This window comes from Capra hircus, chromosome 3 (genome assembly GCF_001704415.2).
Source record: "Capra hircus breed San Clemente chromosome 3, ASM170441v1, whole genome shotgun sequence".
Classification (NCBI taxonomy): Eukaryota; Metazoa; Chordata; class Mammalia; order Artiodactyla; family Bovidae; genus Capra; species Capra hircus.
In genome coordinates this window covers 50,908,416-50,932,371 of record NC_030810.1, presented here as the reverse complement: position 1 = coordinate 50,932,371, position 23,956 = coordinate 50,908,416, and the positions used below count along the sequence as shown (strand labels likewise).

Sequence of the window (23,956 nt, the reverse complement as noted above, 5' to 3'; positions counted from 1 at the left end):
TTGTAAATCAGCTATACTTCAGTAAAAATTAAGAAAGAATAATTTAAAAAAAATAGAAAAGAGGAATAAAGAAAAATCTCACAGTAACTTTGGAGCTTCCTGGATCCCATCCCTGATAAATTTTAGATGATAGCAGATAGTTATCAAGTTGATCAACTTTTAAAATGAGAGTATAAAATGGTATTTGTCAGAAGGAAAGCATCTGTGATGCAGATCTAAAAATAATTCATATGAAGACTTAAATTATTAAAATAATAGGAAATGCCAAAACCACAACTCAGTGTTGACTACCTCATATTTTTATTTGATGTTCTGGAGTTTTTGTCTTTCAATTTATTAGCTCTATGACTAAATAGTAATTTCTTTTTAAATGTATAGTTTTATGATTTGGTATTCTAAAAATACATTGTGAAATGTCAATTTATAGTGAAAATAAATAGCAAATAAATATTAAGTGCTTCCACATTTTCATTTAACTTAGATGTCAGCACTCCTTTGGTATAAATATGGAAGGGATTAGAACTCAAACCAAGGCTTCTGATTCTTTGTGGTTTTTCACAGCACATTTGTTTATTGAGATTTCTGTGTCTTAAGTTATCATTTCTGACTGAGGATAGTGAAAAGCTATGCCCATCTTCACAGAGGCTGTGCCAGTGGCAAGCTCTGGTTTGTGAGAAATAATGGGGAAAGAAAGTGAAAGTGAAGTAGTTCAGTCCTGTCCGACTCTTCGAAACCCCGTGGACGGTAGCCTACCAGGCTCCTCCCTCCATGGGATTCTCCAGGAAAGAATACTGGAGTGGGTTGCCATTTCCTTCTCCAGGGGATCGTCTCAGCTCAGGGATCGAACCTGGGTCTTCTGCATTGCAGGCAGACACTTTAACCTCTGAGCCACCAGGGATTCCCTAATGGGGAAAGAAGGTATAAGTATTTTGTCCTGAACAAAAAAGATATCAGTTGTTTCATTCACAGAGTCTAAAGAGAAGAAAAATCCTGTCCTTGGACTCCAGGAAAATAAGCAGCAAAGTGATCCCCTTGAAAGCTATTGATTTCAAAGTGAAAACTAAGAAAAATGTTACGATTTTTACTCAAATATTCCTAATGTTAAGGTTCCCTTGGAAGGGTATAATAGTTCTGTTTTGAAGTAGACACTGAAACTTCGAGGCATTAAAAAAAATCATAATTTTATTTTTGCAATGACTATGTGATTTTAAAAGATAGTATATAGGAGTAAATATTATACATAGTTGTTTTTAAAAGTTAAGGGTTTCTCTAAAATATAGAGAAAAGTTAAATCTTGCTTTTCTGAAAGTCTGATACAGTCGACAAACTCTTATTAACAGCAGCTTTATAATAGCTATTAGAAACATCATTCTACCAAGACATTTTGGAACCAAATCTCAGTAATCTTCAGGGAAGATAGTAACACTGATTCCTGGATCATCATGGTCATTATTTTCCAGTTCTTTTTCATTTCCTTCAGTAACACGTTTGCCATGTGCTTTTGCTGGGTTCCTTTTTTTTTTACGAATATATGATGTATTAACTTTCTCTTTAGGATGTGAGGTTGTAGAAACAGTTTCTTTTTCCAAAGCATGTTGTAGGCAGTGGTAAAACCTGTAAAGAAATAAAATACTTCTGTTATGTATCTGTGTGTTCTCAAACAAAATGACTGAAATATTCCTCAAACATAAAATTATATAAATCTGGTATCTCATATTAACCTTAAGATATGAAATAAATCACAAAAATAATATACTTCTTGTTTTCATGATTGCTTATTTATGAAAAGTAATGCATTTTCAGTTCTTTAAGAACAGTCTTGAAAACTGGATTGCAATCACCTCTTGACAACCTCTATCCTATTTCTATTCCAGATGTAGGAGTCAAACAAAGGTAAAAAAAGAACAGAAATACTTTTCTTTAAAAAAAAATCGTAACTGTAACAGAAGTTAATTTTAGAGAATTTGGAAAATATATGAAGTTACAGAGATGACCTCCACATAATTACCTAAAAATAACCACTCTCAATATTTTTTTCTAGCTTACTGAATTAATACATCTGTCCAAGTATACATATACCTGTCTTTTATACAATTGTGATATTACATACAAAGTTTTGTTTTTTCAAATTTAATATTTATTGAAAACACTTTCCACATCACTAAATGAATTATAAAATAATGCTTTTAAATGGCAGTATAACATTATGTCACTTAGACTGGCCTTTATTTTCAAGTTTTCCCAATACAAACAATGTTATAAACATTTTGGAAATAATATGATCTGAGTCTTCAGCTATTTAGGACAGATACCTTGAAAGTAATTACATGGTTAAAAGGTATAAGTATTTAAGGCTCTTGATAAATACTGTTTTCCAGAATGGGTATTCAAAAAAATATGCTCCTAACAGCAGAACTTGAGACCACTTCATTCATATAGTGAATACTACATCAAAAATATGCTTTACTTTGACAAGTGATAGGGTCTCTCATTATTTTTTTATTTCTTTGAAAGTGAATATATTTTGTTTATTGTTATTTGAATTTTTTACTGTAAATTATTCTTTCCCTTTACTCATTTTTCCAGTGGAGGGTTTGTGTTCATTTTCGGCAGACACCAGAAAGCAGCAAGTGGCTTGGTTTGCTCCATGTGCTTCACATCAGTGCTCCATTGGGAAAGCTGAGGTTGCTAATTTCAACCTCACTGAGTCTCAAATTCCTCATTTAGAAAACTAGCTGTTATCCTGTACTTAGCACAGTTGTCAGAGGGTTGGTTATATATGTAAGTACTTAGCACAGACCCTGGCACTGATTAAGTTCTCCAATGTGACTATTCTTACAGAATATAAACTCCGTGACACCAAGGACTCCATTTATCTTGTCACCTGTTCTATTCTTAGCATGGAGTACAGTGCAGCCACACCTGGTTAAAAATATGCCCAGGAAGTGAATCAATAACAACTGAACAAAAAAGGTAAACATCCGAGGTGTTATCCTAGGTCCCAAATAAAATGATCTAAAAGTTGAGAACGTTTCTGGCATTGTTGAGGTCTTATCACGATTTTAACAGTGTCCGACTCTTGGGGACCCTGTAGACTGCAGCACGCCTTTCCATCACCAACTCCCAGAGCTTGTTCAAACTCATGTCCATTGAGTCAGTGATGCCTTCCAACCATCTCATACTCTGTTATCCCCTTCTCCTTCTGCCTTCAGTCTTTCCCAGCATCAGGGTCCTTTCCAATGAGTCAGTCCTTGACATCTGGTAGCCAATGTACTGGCGTTTCGGCTTCAGCATCAGTCCTTCCAATGAATATTCAGAACAGATTTCCTTTAGGATGGACTGGTTGGATCTCCTTGCAATCCAGGGGACTCTTAAGTCTTTTCCAACACAGTTCAAAGGCATCAGTTTTTCAGTGCTCAGCTTTCTTTATGGTCCAACTCTCACATCCATACGTGCCTACTGGAAAAACCATAGCTTTGACTGTAAGGACCTTTGTCAACAAAGTAATATCTCTGCTTTTTAATATGCTGTCTAGGTTGGTCATAGCTTTTTTTTCCAAAGAGTAAGCATCTTTTAATTTCATGGTTGCAGTCATCATCTGCAGTGATTTTGGAGCCCAAGAAAATAAAGTCTGTTACTGTTTATATTGTTTCCCCAACTATTTGCCATGAAGTGACAGGACCATGATCTTAGTTTCTTGAATGTTGAGTTTTAAGCTGGGTTTTTCACCCTCCTCTTTCACTTTCATCAAGAGGCTCTTTAGTTACTCTTTGCTTTCTGCCAAAACGGTGGTGTCATTTGTATATCTGAAGTTATTGCTATTTCTCCGGGCAAGCTTGATTCCAGCTTGTGCTTCATAAGCCCGGCATTTCACATGATATACTCTGCATATAAGTTAAATAAACAGGGTGACAATATACAACCTTGATCCTTTCCCAATTTGGAACCAGTCCATTGTACCATGTCCAGTTCTAACTGTTGCTTCTTGACCTGCATACAGATTTCTCAGGTGGCAGGTCAGGTGGCCTAGTATTCCCATCTCTTGAAGGATTTGCAACAGTTTGTTGTGATCCACACAGCCAAAGGGTTTGAGGTAGTCAACAAAGCAGAAGTAGATGATTTTCTGGAACTCTCTTGCTTTTTCAATGTTCCAACAAATGTTGGCAATTTGATCTCTGGTTCCTCTGCCTTTTCTAAATCCAGCTTGAAGGTATGGAAGTTCTCAGTTCATGTCCTATTGAAGCATCACTTAGAGAATTTTGAGCAGCAGTTTGCTAGCGTGTGAGATGAATGCAACTTTGCAGTAGTTTGAACATTCTTTGGCACTGCCTTTCTTTGGGAATGGAATGAAAACTGATCTTTTCCAGTCCTGTGGTCACTGCTGAGTTTTCCAAATTTGCTGGCATACAGAGTGTAGCACTTTAATAGCATCAGCATTTAGGACTTGAAACAGGTCCGCAGGAATTCCATCACCTCCACTAGCTTTGTTAGTAGTGATACTTCCACAGGCCCTCTTGACTTCACATTCCAGGATGTCTGGCTCTAGGTAAGTGATCACACCATCGTGATTATCTGGGTCATGAAGATCTTTTTTTGTATAGCTCTTCTATGTATTCTTGTCACCTCTTCTTAGTATCTTCTGCTTCTGTTACGTCTATACCATTTCTGTCCTTTATTGTACCCATCTTTGCATGAAATATCCCCTTGGTATCATTAATTTTCTTGGAGAGACCTCTAGTCTTTCCCATTCTGTTGTTTGCCTCTATTTCTTTGCACTGATCACTGAGGAAGGCTTTCTTATCTCTCCTTGCTATTCTTTGGAACTCTGCATTCAGATGCTTATATCTTTCCTTTTCTCCTTTGCCTTTTGCTTTTCTTCTTTTCTCAGCTATTTATAAGGCCTCATCAGACAACCATTTTTTCCTGGTTGTATTTCTTTTTCTTTGAGATGGTCTTGATCCCTGTCTCCTGTATAATGTCAGGAACCTCCATCCATAGTTCATCAGGCACTCTGTCTATCAGATCTAGTCCCTTCAATCTATTTCTCACTTCTACTGTATAATCATAAGGGATTTGATTTAGGTCATACCTGAATGATCTAGTGGTTTTCCCTACTTTCTCCAATTAAAGTCTAAATTTTACAATTAGGAGTTCATGATCTGAGCCACGGTTAGCTCTTGGTCTTGTTTTTGTTGACTGTATACAGTTTCTCCATCTTTGGCTGCAAAAAATACAATCTGATTTCGGTATTGACCATCTGGTGATGTCCATGTGTAGAGTTGTCTATTGTGTGGTTGGAAGAGGGTGTTTGCTATGACCAGTGTTCTCTTGGCAAAACTCTGTTAGCCTTTGCCCTCCATCATTTTGTACTCCAAGGCCAAACTTGCGTGTTACTCCAGGTTATCTCTTGACTTCCTACTTTTGCACTGCAGTCCCCTATGATGAAAAGGACATCTTTTTTTTGGTGTTAGTTCTAGAAGGTCTTATAGGTCATCATAGAACCATTCAACTTCAGCTTCTTTGGCATTAGTGGTTGGGGCATAGACTTCGATTACTGTAATATTGAACGGTTTGCCTTGGAACCGAACAGAGATCATTCTGTCCTTTTTGAGATTGTATCCAAGTACTACATTTTGGACTCCTGTTGACTAGGATGGCTATTCCATTTCTTCTAAGGGATTTTTGCCCATAGTAGTAGATATAATGGTCATCTGAATTAAATTTGCCCATTCCAGTCCATTTAGTTCACTGATTCCTAAAATGTCGAGGTTCACCCTTGCCATCTCCTGTTCAACCACTTTCAATGTAACTTGATTCACGGACCTAACATTCCAGATTCCTATGCAGTATTGCTCTTTACAGCATTGGACTTAATTCCATCACCAGTCCCATCCATAACTGGGCATTGTTTTCGCTTTTGCTCCATCTCTTCATTCTTTCTGGAGTTACTTCTCCACTCTTCTTCAGTAGCATACTGGGCACCTACCTGGGGAGTCCATCTTTCAGTGTTATATCTTCTTGCTTTTATATACTGTTCATGGGGTTCTCAAAGCAAGAATACTGAAGAGGTTTGCCATTCCCTTTTCCATCATGCTCTTATATCCTATTATAATGGCAGATTATGACAGGAAGTTTTTGACATCTACAGGATAGATTGCTATCTGAACCAATTATGTTCTTTACTTTAATTCAATAAACAGGCTAAGTTTCACTTGCAAAAGCTCTAAAAATGCCCTAAGAAAACCAAGCTAACTGCCTCTTCCCAAATACTTCACACAATGCTAAGATATACCTAACATGATTACCACATTTCCTATCCATATTTTAAGAACTTACGTAGTTACCACTATACACCTTGATATTCATCACCATTCTTGGCAGATAACTAGGGCTAAACGGTATTTCTAGAATAAATAAATCAATCTCAAAGAGGGAGGTACAGTGAAAGAGAAAACAGAACTTTAAGATTTAGAGCAAAAGGTTTCAAAAAATTTAAACTGATATTTATTTTAGATCCCATAACATGGTCACAACCTTTTCATTTAACGTATTCCTTATATCCTTACTTAACTGAAACCTGGTTCCCCACAAACACACCACTGCCGTGCATTCCTGTCAAGTGGAGAATGCTTTTTCTTGCAGTATCCTGCCCACCAGAGAGGTGAACAATAAGGTAAGAATTCACGTGCCTCACCAACACTTTTCCAGACTAAACTTTATCTGCCCCTCAGATTATCTACCAATATTCTTTTCAGTCCTTTACACTCATGAAAACTTCTACACTTGGCCTGATCTTTGTCTCCAGGTCTTGCCATTATCCTGGGTAACTTCAATGATTGGTTTTCTTCTCATTTTCCACACTGCCTATATAGCATGGTTTTTAAAAATGCCTCAGTAGAATGACTCACTTTATGTAAAACAAATCTAAGTATGCTACAAAAGGGTATGGATCACCCTTATCTGGTCATAAGAGGCTATTCATGATGTTCAACATTCTCTTCCATCAGTCTCTCCCCAACCCTGCTCTTTAAACTTAGGTAACCAGGTCTTTTCTCTGGATTCTACTGTATTCCTCGAAAATTAAAGATAAGATTAAATTCTTCTTTTATGAGCACAGCAAATTAACAGCTGTGTAAAATACCTTGTTGACCACACTAAAAAGGTAATTAAAGAGGAAGAGGTGCCTTACTTCTAATCTTCCATTAAACAACCTAAGAATTCAAAGCTATAATCCTTGGGGAACCAAAGAAACAAGTGGTAAAAAGGAACAAAGACCTTTTCCATGTTGAGAGCCAAGAATACAATTTCAATTACTTTCTTTTTCTTTGTTAAGGGAACTTTTAAAATGTCCTTTGGGAAACTATCTTACTCAATAAGTCAGAAATTTGTTTCTCAATTACATGTTCTCTTCTCATGCTATGACCCTTTATACAGCATTCCAAAGCCTGATTCTCAAAGTATAATTTTCTCAACTTTCAAAGGCAACAAAAAGAGCTGGGAGTATAAAAAGAAATATATGTTCAGGCAACTGTTTTTCTGCTCCTCTCCAAAGAAAAGCAAATTGTCTTCCGTTTTTCTACCTCTGTAGTCAAGGGTATCATGACACAGGGCAACTTGTATATAGTTCTCTTCATGATAGAACTTTTCAGACCAGCTCTGGGAAAACGAATTTTTGTTCTTCAGATCAGTTAGGGGACCATGGGCAATAAAAAGCTGGTACTTCTGACTTCTGAAATAGGAACATAAAGTTAATGAAATCTTAAGCACAACTTCATATCCTTTTGCATACGTACATGTGTGGACTTCCCTGGTGGCTCAGAGGTTAAAGCGTCTGCCTCCAATGCGGGAGACCCGGATTCGATTCCTGGGTTGGGAAGATCCCCTGGAGAAGGAAATGGCAACCCACTCCAGTATTCTTGCCTGGAGAATCCCGTGGACTGAGGAGCCTTGTGGGCTGCAGTCCATGGGGTCACAAACAGTCGGACACGACTGAGTGACTTTACTTACTTACTTACTTACTTACTTATGTGTGCAAAGTCACTTCAGTTGTGTCTGACTCTGTGTAATGCTATGGACTGATCCTCCAGGCAAGAGTACTGGAGTGGGTTGCCTGGGGGTCTTCCCAACCCAGGGACTGAAGCGCATCTCCTGTGTTTCATCTCCTGTGGATTCTTTAACCCTGAGCCACTGGGGAAGCCCTCACACCCTTTTAGGCTTCTATTACTCACAAGTAACAAAAGAAGACTATTCTCATATATTAGGTATTTGGATTTTTAACTGATTTTAAGCTCTAGCATTTTTATTAAAAAACATATGTGACAGAACTTGTGCCAGGTGCTAGAAACAAGTAAGAGATGGCCTGTACCCTCAGGGAGCTCAGGGCTTGATGGGAGCTGCAGAGCTGTAAAGATAAATTCAATGTGCCACGAAAAAGCTAAGATAAAATAGGAAAACATGGGGCACTTAGCTCCAAGAAAGATCAAGAAATACTCCTTGGGGGAAAAAACCCCAAAGCCTGGGCTGAATCGCAAAAATGAATGGGAGCAGGTGAGGTGAACTCCTCTCTCTTCTGGCACAGAGAGGAATTATGAGAGGAAAAACTGAGGGGAGGGGACATCCAAGGAGAAAATACCAGAAAACGTATGTTTTCCCTTTATATTACTTACTTCTCTGACCATAAGTATATAGAGAATTGTGTGAGTTATTTATTTACCAGCTTTATTTCCATTTAAAAAAAAAAAATAAGACTTGACTCCGCCTTCTCCTCTGCCCTCATTTCTATCTGCTGCCACGTTAGGATTATGCTCTGCAGTACGATTCCCATTCACCTTGTTACTTGGAGTCCTGTTACTTCTTACCCAGACTGTGTGGCAAGTCTATTCTGGTAGTCCCATCAGTAAGCCATCTTACACGTCTTCCAGAATAATGACCTTAAGTTTGTGAAGCCATAAAGGTAGCACTATTTTTTTTAAAGTAGCACTACTGTTAGAACAAGTCTGTCAAATAAATTCAGCAAGCATTTATTACTCACTGTTCTCCTATCAGACACTCAGAAAATGATGAGAAACTGTACTTGCCTTTGGGGAACTCAATATAATGTATTAACTTTTCAGTTCCTTTATTATTTATGATTAATTCAATAAAGTTATTGGGTTTCTACTCTATAAAGTTTTAGGATAAGAGATATTTAAAGTGTGGGTATGGATGGATATGTGTTTGGTTGGTATCTGTGTGTGGGGGGAGTTAGTCCTATTTAAAAGGTGACCATCTTGTAGTGGGGTAAAAAGACATACATGAAATTAAGTAAGTGTAATTCAATATGGTTCACATTTCTCCTTGCACTGAGGCATAAACAGTAATAATGCTTGTAAATGGTAAGACTCTGAACCAAGGAAATTGTTAAAAGAGGTTAAGACTAAGATAAGATATTGAGGAAAGGCTGATGGGATATTTGGTTAGATATATTCAATAGGTTATTAGATATATGGGCCCAGAACTTGGGAGATATTTGGAAGATCTACCCCAGGTGGCGGTAATGGTAAAGGACCCTCCTGCCAATGCAGGAGACATAAGAGATATGGGTTCAATCCCTGAGGTGGGAAGATTCCCCTGGAGAAAGGCATGGCAACCCACTGTAGTATTCTTGCCTGGAGAATCCCTATAGACAGAGGGGCCTGGCGTGCTGCAGTCCATAGAGTCTCAGAGTCGGACATGACTGAAGCGACTTAGCAACCAGTGTCTGGGGAAGCTAAAGCAATGGGCCATGGGAGGAATCCTGGAGAATAAAAGTATTTAACCAATAGGTAGAATAACAAGAGAAACCCAGAAGGAAGCTAAGAAAAAGCACCAGAAGGAAAGTAGCAAAGTGATGTCACGCAAATGCTTAGCAACAGGTGTAAGGAAAATGATCAATGTCATTAATCATCAGGGAAATGCAAATCAAAATCATAATGAGATATCATCTCACACCTGCAAGGATGGCACTTAACAAAACAAAAGACAAGTGTTGGCAGGGATGTTGAGGAAAGGATGCCAATGAACTGAATAATGGCTAAAATTGTGAATTTTATGTTATGGATATTTTACCATAAAAAAGTAAAAAACAAAAAACCAACCATTAGAAATATTTACTTTTTTGCTCTAATTTGCTTAATTTTCATCAATATTATATGCCAATATACTTGGACTTTTTATTCTACATTTTATTTAACATTTATTTTCTTATTACACAGTTGGTGAGAAGAGGAACACGGCTAATGTCATCCAATCTAAGTCAATCTTGATCTCTTATTAACAGCTACAAAGATAGCCCTCCTCTTGTAACTGGTAAATAAACCTCCAAACTTCCCATGTTTCACCTGGAAATCATTATAGATGAAATTATCTTCCTCTTTCCATGAAGAAGTGGGCTTGGGAATTGTTTTTTACGAAAGAGACCTCTTGCTATTAAAATAATATCTTAACTTTTGATTATCACATTTCAAGAATATTTCTTGTTGCTGGAATGCTACTCATTAGGATTTTGACTTTTAAAACTTCTCTTATTACAGCTGTTTGAATTGTGAAACTTTGGTCCCATGACAAACCAATTTTATACTCAACATCTGATTGCAGAACTCATCACCTCCAGTGTTTAATTTTTCTCTTTTCCACATCAGAAGAGTAGCTCTTTTTCTGCATTTGGTTGAATATACAGCTGTTCCCCAAGGAGCTCCCTAATTTGTTCACTCTTTCTGAATTCACATGTAATCTTCTAATCAGTATCTTAAGACACTTTTTACCCTTCTTTAATTTTTCACTGATTTTATATGATGAGCATGACTCTCTTGATAGCAGCATGCACACTATAATCTCAAAACATATTTTTGAGTCAATGGATTTAAAGCATAATTTGATTTTATAGTTGGTGAACGTGGCTCAATTAACTTCACCAGGTGTATAGTTAGTTGCTCTTGGGCTATATTTATAATCTTGTTGAAATTCAAGTAAGAAAACAGAGAAACTGATTTCCTACCTCCTACTTTTTCACCAACAGTCTCACAGTTAGAATACTAACAAATGTAGCCAACTTTTGGGATGGTACCAATAAATACTGCCGCCTGGCATACTGCAGTCCATGGGGTTGCATAGAGGTAGACACGACTTAGCAACTGAAAAACCACCAATAAATACCTATGTACAGTTCAAACTCTGTAGCCTGGTGGAATGGAGACAGCAAGGGCACCCCACTCCAGTACTTTCACCTGGAAAATCCCATGGACGGAAGAGCCTAGTAGGCTATAGTCCATGAGGTCGCTAAGAGTTGGACACGACTAAGCGACTTCACTTTCACTTTTCCTTTCATGCGTTGGAGAAGGAAATGGCAACCCACTGTACTTGCCTGGAGGCAAGTACATTCCCCCAGGGACGGGGGAGCCTGTTGGGCTGCCGTCTATGGGGTTGCACAGAGTCGGACACAACTGAGGTGACTTAGCAGCTGCAGCAGCCTGGTGGAATGGCTGGGTAACTTCAGTTACTTTCTTGAAATCACTTTATTTAGAACATCTGCTCAAAGTACCTTGTGATCAGGAAAACTCTTAGGCTTTTTCAACCAGGTTTCCACTAAAAAATTAAGCCCTAACGCCCACAGACAGCCACTATTTTATGTCATGAATTAATTAACTTATCTCCAATGTATCTTGGCTGGTATAATTTATATGGCACTGCTGGGAGAACTGAGAAATAGTCACTTGCATAATTTTGTTAATTTTATGGTTCAAATAAGGAGCTCTGGATGAAAAAGCTTGGATGGTGATACTGAGGTAATTATAGGCTTATTCTCTGTATGAGTCAGTGAAGAAGGAGAAAGGCTACCCTAAGAATCATGACATGACACAGATGGGGCCTGTCATTCGATACATGCCATCTAATATATGCTAAAATTGTTAAGACAGATACAAGAGAACTGGAGCCAAGAGAGGTAAGTTGTGGTGGGTGCAGGATTTGAACTTGGTTCTGCCTCTGGAACTCAATTCTACCTCTTTCCATCATGCCACTCTGCTGCCAGAGTGGTTCTGGCTTTAGCTGTTTAGTAAAAACTTCTAGGTATTAAAGAATTTTAAGGTATTAAAGAATGTTAAGCAGACGAGTTAAGCAAGAGGATTCCTTTTCACTTTACAGACAGGATTCTGATGGTGTTACAGAGAATGGCTTAGCAGAGAGACACCTGGAAACATTCTACTCTTAGATCAGTGGTCCTGAATGAAGAATGTGGCAGGAAGGGTGGGGAGAGAAGAGTGAGTCAGGAGTGATTTCAGCAGTGACTGACTGGTTGTGAGGTGACCAAAGGGGTGCTGCCGCCGCTGCTGCTGCTAAGTTGCTTCAGTCGTGTCCGACTCTGCGACCCCATAGACGGCAGCCCACCAGGCTCCCCCGTCCTTGGGGTTCTCCAGGCAAGAATACTGGAGTGAGTTGCCATTTCCTTCTCCAATGCATGAAGGTGAAAAGTGAAAGTGAAGTCGCTCAGTTGTGTCCGACTCTTAGCGACCCCATGGACTGCAGCCTCCCAGGCTCCTCTGTCCATGGGATTTTCCAGGCAAGAGTACTGGAGTGGGGCGCCATTGCCTTCTCCAGACCAAAGGGGTGGGGAGAAAGCCAAAAGGAAATAATAAATGACAACAAGATGATTTCTTCAATAACTCAGAAATACACATCTTACTGATGGTAGGTTAGTGGCATTTATCTTCATATATATAAAGCAGCATAATAGTCACTTCTTTATATCAAAAATTCTATTCTGAGGAAAAAGTTGAGAAAAAGTAATGTGAAATTAATCAAGCAGAAACAAGAGAAATATAAAGATGTGCACAGACAGCCATAATCCTTCTGACTGGGGCAGTTATGCCAATTCAAATCTAATTCATGACAAGAGCTGGGTTCTGATCTAGCCAGAGGTATAAAACATTTACCAGATTAAAATTAACCAGGCTGTTCTCCTCAAAAGGAGATTTTAAGTAATCTTCAGTAGGTCCCATCCCAGGGGCAGAGTGTACTGTGTCCCTGGCTGCCTTCGGCTGGATCAGTTTTGTCCCTGTGGCTGCCTCGCTCTCACCTGAGTGAGTGTTTCTCGATACTGCCTGGTGCTGGCAGCTGCATGTCCCACTGTCCTGCCTGGAGCTTCCTCCCCTTTATGCTCCATGTAGTACCCACTGCAGTTTGGCCTTTATGCGTACTGTGTGCTAAGTCTCTTCAGTTGTGTCCGACTCTGGGCAACCCTGTGGCCAGTACCCCACGAGGTTCCTCTGTCCATGGGGTTTCCCAGGCAAGAATACTGGAGTGGGTTGCCATTTCCTTCTCGAGGGATCTTCCCAACCCAGGGATCGAACCCGCATCTCTTATGTCTCCTGCACTGGCAGGCAGGTTTCTTACCACTGGCCTACTCTCATCAATTATTTTCATTATCTTTATTATTTATGATAAGGCTACAAATATAAAAGCAGCTGGGAGTATAAACTGAAGATGATGTGTATTAATATTTTCAAAGAAGACCTAGGTATATAAGACTAACATGGAAATATATCATTAACATACCTTTCAATTCTCTTCTTGTTTTCTTCCATTTTTTGATTTGCTATCTTTAGTAGGAAGTTGATATATTCCTCTGTCACCATCAGTTTTCCTTGATGGCTTAATGGAACTTCTAAGCCATGGGTGCTCCGGACAGCCTACAAGAAACAATTTAGATTGGATGACTTATGTACTAGAGATGCTGAAGATAACTAAAGAATAGTCCACTCAGGGCTGTGTTTATATATAGTTTAGCTCCATTAGAGTGCTTCCCTGGTGGCTCAGTGGGTAAAGCATCTGCCTACAATGTGGGAGACCTGGGTTCGATCCCTGGGTCAGGAAGATCCCCTGGAGAAGGAAATGGCAACCCACTCCAGTACTCTTGCCTGGAAAATCCCATGGACTGAGAAGCCTGGTAGGCTACAGTCCATGGGGTCGCAAAAAGTTGGACACGACTGAGCGACTTTCCTTTCCTTTCCTTTAGCTCCATTACAGCACTTAGGTTTGCACTTTGATACAATTTAGTCAAATACAGTTGAATCAAAGGAGAGTAAATAGATTTTCCTATCATATAAAGTCATTTGCAAAGAAAATTGTTTTATACGTTGTCTTTCAGAGAAGCAGATATTATCAAAGAGTCCAATAAACTTAATAGTATCAATTTCATGAAATCTAAGGAAGTTTTAATACACTATTTAAAGAAACAAAATAAATGAAACCTCAACAGAAGTTTTAAGGGAAAATCAAAATGGCTTGGATGCTGAAGGGCCTCTTAGCAATGCTTGTGCAGGGTGGTTACAAGATAAAGCAGGCCTGTTCCATCACACAAAGTGGCTGCTTTCTTGATGCTTTAGGGTTGCCAATCTTAGTAACCCCATTGAGGAAACAGTCAGCATGTTCTCAGTAAATCCAAACACTGGATATAGGTTAAGAAACAACAGAAACTCCTATGAGGCAGAAAAATTCATTCAACGAGCCTTTACTGAGTGTCTGCAATTTTGCAGGCCCCACGGAAGGTATGAAGATACAGGATGAATACACATGGTTCCCATCTAAAAGAGAGCTAACACATCTGAACGAAATACCAAGTGAACAAAGAATCACAATCCAACACGGTACCAAGAAGAAACATATAAATGTGCGTGTGCATGCATGCATGCACACACACACACAAACACAAAATACTAAGGAAAAGTATTCAATAGAAGAGGAGCAACTAACTGAGACAGGTGGTGGTTTTACGGGATTTTAAACCATACGTATAATTTCACCAGATGTAAAAATGGGAGAAGGGGAGCATTCAGCCAGAGAAAGAACTTTTCTATAGTGACAGGACATGAAAAGCATAATATGTTCGGGAAATGACCAACAGCATTTTCTCTGTCTGGAGTGGAAGCATGCTAGTGGGATGTGAGCATAAATCAGGTAGATGCAAAATAGTTTATTTATGTAAAGTCTTGAAAGTCAGAGAAAATACCAGGTGACCTTGACTTCTTTAAAACCGGCATTCTGACACTACTGGCTAGAGGGACTGAAGGAAAAGATGGGGAGGACGAAGGCCAGGCAGGAGACTGCTGTAAAGACAGAGGTGAGAGATGAAGAGGGCTTAAGCATGGGCAGTGGAAGAGGGCTGGGAGAGGCGGAGTCCGGAGTGAGGACTTAGAGGTAGATGTGACAGATTTCTCACTAATTTAATATAGAAGACAAAGGAGAGAAAGGTGGAAGAGGGGTTCTGTTTTCGCTCAGGCCACCAGACGTACACAGTGGGGAGTGAGATGGGGACTCAAATCAGTACCATGAGCTCTGCTTTTCTATTTAGTCATGCACCCTTATGGCAGAAAGTGAAGGGGAACTAAAAAGCCTCTTGATGAAAGTGAAGCAGAGTGAAAAAGTTGGCTTAAGGCTCAACATTCAGAAAATGAAGATCATGGCATCTGGTCCCATCACTTCATGGGAAATAGATGGGGAAACAGTGGAAACAGTGTCAGACTTTATTTTTGGGGGCTCCAAAATCACTGCAGATGGTGACTACAGCCGTGAAATTAAAAGACGCTTACTCGTTGGAAGAAAAGTTATGAAGGATGCCATGATCTTCGTTTTCTGAATGCTGAGCTTTAAGCCAACTTTTTCACTCTCCTCTTTCACTTTCATCAAGAGGTTATTTAGTTCCTCTTCACTTTCTGCCATAAGGGTGGTGTCATCTGCATATCTGAGGTTACTGATATTTCTCCCAGCAATCTTGATTCCAGCTTGTGTTCCTTCCAGTCCTGCGTTTCTCATGATGTACTCTGCCTCAAATGTAAAGCTAAGAACTCTGGACTTTGCCCTGTACAGAAAAGTCAGTCACTGAAGGTTTCTGAACAGGGAATGGCAGGAAGATTTGAGTAGAAGGTTATTTGATAAACTGGATTACTTCATGATCAAAGAATTGCTTTTCACCAAAAGTACCTTACCAGCATAATCTTTCCTCTCTTTCCCACAGTTATGCCAGAGTTCCTGAAGCCAGAATCTATTGCCACTGAATGCTGTAAGAAAACAAATTTGTTAAATTCTGATCATCTGGCTAACCAGATAAACACTTTAGCTCTACAAACTGCTGAAACATATATAACCTCAAATCTATAATGAGATAAAACATTAGTTGATTAAACTACCATTGTATTAACTGTGGTAGAAGATTTAAAGTTCAAAACTACATCTACTCATATACCTATAAATTCAAGTTTAATCACAAAATTTTACCAGAATCTGTGCATCCTGCAACTGTCGACACTGCACATGAAGAACAAGTGGCTCAAATTTCAAAACGGCATCGCCCTTCGCTTTCTTCAGGGCCACAGTCTAAATATATGGAAAACATTAGGATTAGACACAAACACATGATCCTATTCCTTGGTGACCCTTTATCTTACGTACCTTCAATACTTCCAAGGAACTTTCAGACTCATTCTGCATCGTTCTTCCACAGTAACTCGTCACTCTGCTTTCTTGGATCTCTTTCTCCAAAACTCATTAATCTGCTTATTCTTTTAGGAGACTTGATTTCTAATCCTCTCATAAACCATCTGTGGCATTCTTTCAAACCATACCTCAAACGAGTAAACTATTACTTTATATTTTTAATAAAGGAATATGGAATATGAAGACTGTACTAGATCTGTCTGTCTAAATGCTTTGCTGTTAGATTGAAGATTGAGACACATGTATTATTATGCTTCAGCTAGAATCTGTTATGTGACTGGAGAACTTCCAGATGTTCAAGCTGGATTTAGAAAAGGCAGAGGAATCAGAGATTAAATTGCCAACATCTGTTGGATCACAGAAAATGCAAGGGAATTCCAGAAAAACATCTATTTCTGCCTCATTAACTATGCTAAACCTTTTGACTATGTGGATCAAAACAAACTGTGGAAAATTCTTAGAGATGGGAATACCAGACCACCTAACCTGCCTCCTGAGAAATCTGTATGCAGGTCAAGAAGCAATAGTCACAATTGAATATGGAACAACAGATTGGTTCAAAATTGGGAAAGGAATACGTCAAGGCTGTATATTGTCACCATGTTTATTTAACTTATATGCAGAGTGTATCATGTGAAATGCTGGGCTGGATGAATCACAAGCTGGAATCAAGATTGCTGGGAGAAATAACAACAACCTCAGATATACAGATGATGCACTGCCCTTATGGCAGAAAGTGAAGAGGAACTAAAAAGCCTCTTGATGAAGGTGAAAGAGGAGAGTGAAAAAGCTGGCTTAAAACGCAATATTCAAAAAACAAAGATCATGGCACCTGGTCCCATCACTTCAGGGCATATAGATAGGGAAAAATAGAAACAGTGTAAGACTTCATTTTCTTGGGCTCTAAAATCACTGTGAACGATGAATGCAGCCATGAAATTAAAAGACGCTTGCTCCTTGGAAGAAAAGTTATGACCAACCTAGACACCGTATTAAAAAGCAGAGATATTACTTTGCCTACAAAGGTCTGTCTAGTCAAAGCTATGCTTTTTCCAGTAGTCATATATGGATGTAACAGCTGGACAATAAAGAAAACTGAGCTCCAAAGAATCGATGCTTTTGAATTGTGGTGTTGGAGAAGACTCTTGAGAGTCTCTTGGACTGCAAGGAGATCCAATCAGTCCATCCTAAAGGAAATCAGTTTTGAATATTCATTGGAAGAACTGATGCTGAAGCTGAAACTCCAATACTTTGGCCACCTGATGGGAGGAACTGACTCATGAGGAAAAGACCCTGATGCTAGAAAGACTGAAAGCAGGAGAAGGGGACAACAGATGGTTGGATGGCATCACCAACTCAATGGACATGAGTTTCAGCCAGCTCCGGGAGATGGTGAAGGACACGGAAGCCTGGTGTGTTGCAGTCCATGGGGTCACAAAGAGTTGCACGTGACTCAGTGACTGAACAGCAACAGAATCTGGACGAGGCAGGTGTTACCTCTGTCTGCCTAACCTAACCGCACCATTCTCCCTCCTTCACATCATTTGACTCTGGTGCGACTGTCAGTCGTGACCCTGTCGCTCATTGCTTCCACTATATAATATCAGACAACAAGTGCCTGGGTCGAATCAAGGAGAGCATTCTATTCTACTGCCAAAGATAACTCATCTTGGCAGAGAATGCCTCACCAGGCAGGATGACTCAGAGTCCTTTGGAAATAATGCATGGATCTTAAAAGTGAATCTTTTTCTGCTGGGGTTGCTGGCAGCTATCTTTCCTGCCACAAAGATTATCTGCAGCAGAAGAGAAGGGCAAACATACAGAGAGAACCAGTACTCTGAGCGGGGGGACTGAGTGAGTACTCTGAATACAACATTTAGGCACCTGAGCCAGTAATGTAAAACGCCCGACTAATATGAATTTATATGAACTCACCTAAACATTTTAATTTAGGGAACTAAATAATCCAGCATAGATAGTAGTCTCCCACAACTAAAAAAACAGCCATCGTAATGAATGCTCTTTAGCCCTTGTAATATGCAATCATTAAAATTGTGCACATAAATTGAATTTTCTATTATTTTCATATATATTTAAAGTGATTGTGAATTGAAGTTTATTTCTAAATTTATATATAAAAACTTACCACATCATCTTTCACACAGGCTTTGTGTGTAACCAGTAGCCAGCAACAGTTTTGTTTCTGAACCTCAGAACCATTTATACTCTAAAATGAAAAAATAACATAATTTAAGTTACTCACATAATATTTATAAAATAAGAAGTACAATGTGTAGCATATTTTGTGCTTGTGCTGTCCTTAGTCACTCAGCCATGTCCAACTCTTAGGCGACCCCAGGCTTCTCTGTCCGTGGGGATTCTCCAGGCAAGAATACTAGAGTAGGTTGCCATGCTGTCCTCCAGGAGATCTTCCCAACCCAGAGATCCAACCCAGGTCTCCCACATTGCAGGATTCTTTTCTGTCTGAGCCATCAGGGAAGCCCATTTTAGGCTTTCTCCTAAGAATTAAGAATCACAAGTGGTGGTTTTAAGTATAACTAAGAACAATTGAATAGGCTTTTGGGTAAAATTAAACATAAAACAAAAATGAAATGAAATTATTTGAGATAGAAATTTATTAAGATAAAAATATTTAATAAATATTTTCTGAAATACGGTCATGTTTTTGTTAGAAGAAAAGGTATTATTACAAAGGGTTGTATACTAGTAGCCCCTAAGTTGTATTCTAGCTGTTTTATATGATTCAGTTCAGTTCAGTCACTCAGTCGTGTCCGACCCTTTGCGACCCCATGAATTGCAGCACGCCAGGCCTCCCTGTCCATCACCAACTCCCGGAGTTCATTCAGACTCACGTCCATCGAGTCCGTGATGCCATCCAGCCATCTCATCCTCTTCTGTCCCCTTCTCCTCCTGCCCCCAATCCCTCCCAGCATCAGAGTCTTTTCCAATGAGTCAACTCTTCGCATGAGGTGGCCAAAGTACTGGAGCTTCAGCTTTAGCATCATTCCTTCCAAAGAAATCCCAGGGTTGATCTCCTTCAGAATGGACTGGTTGGATCTCCTTGCAGTCCAAGGGACTCTCAAGAGTCTTCTCCAACACCACAGTTCAAAGGCATCAATTCTTCAGCGTTCAGCCTTCTTCATAGTCCAACTCTCACATCCATACATGACCACAGGAAAAACCATAGCCTTGACTAGACAGACCTTAGTCGGCAAAGTAATGTCTCTGCTTTTGAATATACTATCTAGGTTGGTCATAACTTTTCTTCCAAGGAGTAAGCGTCTTTTAATATGATTAGCAGAACATTAAAAATATTTTTTAAAATTCCTTTTGTAAGAAAGCACTGTTCCAGTCCCACACAAGATCTACCACTTTTTACTGATGCCTGATCTGTTCATACCTTTCTATGTCCCTAGTCACTATAGGCATAAATTTGTGACCTCTGGATTAGACTTTATATGCAGCACCAAAGAGCAGAGCTAGGACTGAAAGTTAAGAATTTTATTTAAAAAAAAAAAAAAAAGAATTTTATTTTACCAGTATTCTTTGTTTATTAACTGTAAAAATGTTTATTTGTCAAGTTCTATTAGGTACTTTGTATATAAACAGAAGAAAAGCTATGACAAACCGAGACAGCATATTAAAAATCAGAGACACTATTTTGCCAACAAAGGTCCGCATAGTCAAAGCTATGATTATTCCAGTAGTCATGTATGGACATGAGAGTTGGACCATAAAGAAGGTTGAGTGCCAAAGAACTATGCTTTCTAGCTTGGTTTTGGAGAAGATTCTTGAGAATCCCTTGAACAGCAAGGATATCAAACCAGTCAATCCTAAAGGCAGTCAGTCCTAAATATTCATTGGAAGGACTGATGCTGAAACTGAAGCTCCAATACTTTGGCCACATAATGTAAAGAACTGACTCATTACAAAAGACCCTGATGCTGGGAAACATTGAAGGCAAAAAGAGAAGAGGGCAGCAGACGATGAGATGGTAAGATAGCATTACTGACTCAATGGACGTGAGTTTGAGCAAGCTCTGGGAGATGGTGAAGGACAGGGAAGCCTGGCTTACCGCAGTCTATGGGGTCACAGAGTCTGACTTGACTGAGCGACAACACCACATATAAACAGATCCTATCCTCAAGGACAATTGAAAAAGGATACAGGAAACCACATGCACTTTCTATGCAGTAAACATGGTCTATATATAAACTGTAAAATTTTCCAACTAACTTATTGAAATAATTCCAACAAATTGGAACTGCTAGGACTAAAAATATACAAAATTTATAGTTTTGAGTCTAAACTATTAATAGATTTTCCCCTACTATACAGAGGGAATTTCATCAGTCTTGGCCCCCAGTGTTTATGTGGGTATGTTTCCTAAAACTGTACAAATGTTAATATTGGGCTTCCCTGGTGGCTCAGACAGTAAAGAATTCATCTGCAATGCAGGAGACCCAGGTCAGATCCAAATATGGTATTATAAAGAAACTGCTTTCCATGTGCTACTGTTCAACTCAGTCATCTTCTTATGCTTAATACTTACTAGTCACTTGTGTTATTTCATTTTCTTCTTTTTTTTTCATTTGTCTTGGTTTATCAATGTCTTTGTTATTGGTTTCCAAGAGCTCATTTATGACTAAGGTTAACCATTTGTCAGGCAATGAAAATGAAATACCGTATTTTACTGTCAATTTACTATGTTTTATATTTTGCTTGTGTATTAAAACATAGTCATGCTGTGTTTCATGAAAATAAATCAATCACCATACTTCCACAAGGTGACTTTTATACATTAGGTACACAGGAGACTTTGCCCTCTGGCTTTAGAATGGAGAAGAGTTGCGCTTCTTTAAATAACTGATCTGTTTTCATTGAATGACCTCAGTCAGGGACTGATGTTGATCTAATGCTGGCTGCCCTAAATCTTACAGCCAAATGTGTGAGCCACCTCTAGCAAATTAACAGTCTCGCGGTATATTTTGAGAACTAATGCCATTTCTGCTTCATCTTATCTATACTCCTTTTATCCAGATTTTCTCACTTTTTATTTTCCTTTTTGTATTGCGTACTTGTAAGCTGATCCAAATTCTTCCAGAAATAAGGCAAAGTGAAAATAAATACAAGGTATAAGGTAATAAAAATGAAAAGATGTTCAGGAAAAAGTCCTAAAGATAGTTCAGAAGAAGTAGACATTGCTTCCAAGCGGATGCGTGTGTTTGTGCTCAGGTAGGAAAGGGGAGTTTGGGGAGGTATGTCTCAGATATGCAAAGATGGGGGTAAACATTTCAGGAAAAATAAAGATGAACAAAGGCAGATAAATGTAAGAGGAAAAAGACAATAGTTCAGTTTCAGTGACCAAATTAAGATGAGGAGTCAGAGGGGAAAAACAGCTGAAAAGTGTATTAGAGTATCTCACCAGGGCTTCCCTGATGGCTCCGACGGTAAAGAATCCACCTGCAGTGCAGGAGACCTGGGTTCCATCCCTGGGTTGGGAAGATCCCCTGGAGGAGGGCATGGCAACCTACTCCAGTATTCTTGCCTGGAGGATCCCCATGGACAGAGAAGCCTAGCCGGGCTACAGTTCATGAGGTTGCAAAGAGCTGGACACGACTGAGTGACTAAGCACAACAAAGCACAAAGTATTTCAGCATAGATGAGTGACATACACAAACTGTGCTTTATAAAGGGGAATCTGTTACCAGCGTGTAACATGGTTTGGGGTAGGGAGACTGGTAATTCAGTGACCTGTTAGGAAATCACTGCATAAATTCAGGTAAGACAGGGCAGGAGAAATGAGGGAAGAGAGAGAAAGCAAGCCAAACAATGGAAGCAAAATAAGAATGAATAGACCCTGCTAACTTGGGAGACATTCACATGACCTGTCAGTGAGAGATCTAAAGAATGAGTTTACAAGCATGGCGTCTTGCAAGCTCTGAATTCGATCTTAATGTTAAAGTGAACACACAGCTAACTTTTATAGTGCACTTAATATGCCAGGCAGGGTGCTAAAGTTTTAAAGTTGTGTCCAACTCTTTGCGACCCAGCGGACTACACAGTCCATGGAATTCTCCAGGCCAGAATACTGGAGTGGATAGCCTTTCCCTTTTCTAGGGGATCTTCCCAACCCAGGCCTCCCGCACTGCAGGTGGACTCTGTACCAGCTGAGACACAAAGGCTTCCCTCGTGGCTTCCTTTTTTGAAGCAACGTAATCACTGACTCGATGGACGTGAATCTGAGTGAACTCCGGGAGTTGGTGATGGACAGGGAGGCCTGGCGTGCTGCGATTCATGGGGTCACAAAGGGTCGGACACGACTGAGCGACTGAACTGAACGGAACTGAAAAATTACCAGAGTTGTAATAATACAGTGGGCCACTAGGAGGCAGTGAACCCCTTAATCATGCGGCTGCTGCTGCTAAGTCGCTTCAGTCGTGTCCGACTCCGTGCGACCCCATAGACGGCAGCCCACCAGGCTCCCCCGTCCCTGGGATTCTCCAGGCAAGAACACTGGAGTGGGTTGCCATTTCCTTCTCCAATGCATGAAGGTGAAAAGTGAAAGTGAAGTCGCTCAGTCGTGTCCGACTCTTAGCGACCCCATGGACTGCAGCCTACCAGGCTCCTCTGTCCATGGGATTTTCCAGGCAAGAGTACTGGAGTGGGGTGCCATTGCCTTCTCCGCCTTAACCATAGCGAGCAGCAATCAACTGGTTAACAAAGGTTTGGTAGAGCGGTCGACCAGAAGGGAGCCGCCTCGCCAGACTAGAAAATCTTTAAATCGCCTTAGTATTGAAAAAATAAAATTCCCTGAGTGTGTGTGTGTGTGTTTTTAAGTCTCTAACCCTTGCAACTCAACATCATTCCCAGGCTAGCAGTTTCAGCATTATTTGGGGGCTTGTAAGAAATGCAGATTAAGCCCTAGCCTTGACGTGTAGAATCAGAATATGTATTTTAAAAATTCTCCCAAGTAATTAATAAACACATTAAAGTTTTAGACACATCGATTTAAGTAACGCTGTCAGTTTAAGGAGACCGAGATCACCGAGCAGAAGGACCAACAGGCAAGCTGGGTTGGGGTGTTACATCGGGCGGGTGTAGGAGTTCCCGTCGTGCACAATACAGGGCAGGACTGGAAGGGCACAAAGGGTCCTCACCCCGTCTAGGAGGATGATTCGGCCAGCGCAGGAACTCGTGGTGAAAAACTGTTCTTGCCCATTTAGGAGCTGCACGATCTCTAACACGTCCTCGTCCACACTGCCCTTCCGGCTGAGGTCCGCTTTGCTCAGACACTGCGCTTTCCACCTCTTGAACTCTGCGCTAAGATCCATGCGACAAAGGAGTTACGGTCTGGACTTTTCGCGTTAGCCTTGTTTCCCCTGGAGGCAGCCATATTGGCGTCAATGGTGGCCGGGAAGGTCCAAAC

At 39.9% G+C, this 23,956-nt stretch overlaps 1 protein-coding gene across 1 annotated transcript; it reads right to left on the bottom strand.

Annotated features, from left to right (window-relative positions):
* TYW3 (tRNA-yW synthesizing protein 3 homolog) lies at positions 1,165 to 23,955 on the bottom strand. Its single transcript, XM_005678255.3, has 6 exons — positions 23,688 to 23,955; positions 18,653 to 18,733; positions 16,288 to 16,386; positions 15,999 to 16,070; positions 13,570 to 13,703; positions 1,165 to 1,614 (listed from the first exon to the last, which is right to left on the bottom strand). The coding sequence occupies exons 1-6, from the start codon at positions 23,859 to 23,861 to the stop codon at positions 1,398 to 1,400; spliced, it is 777 nt and encodes a 258-aa protein (XP_005678312.1). The 5' UTR covers positions 23,862 to 23,955; the 3' UTR covers positions 1,165 to 1,397.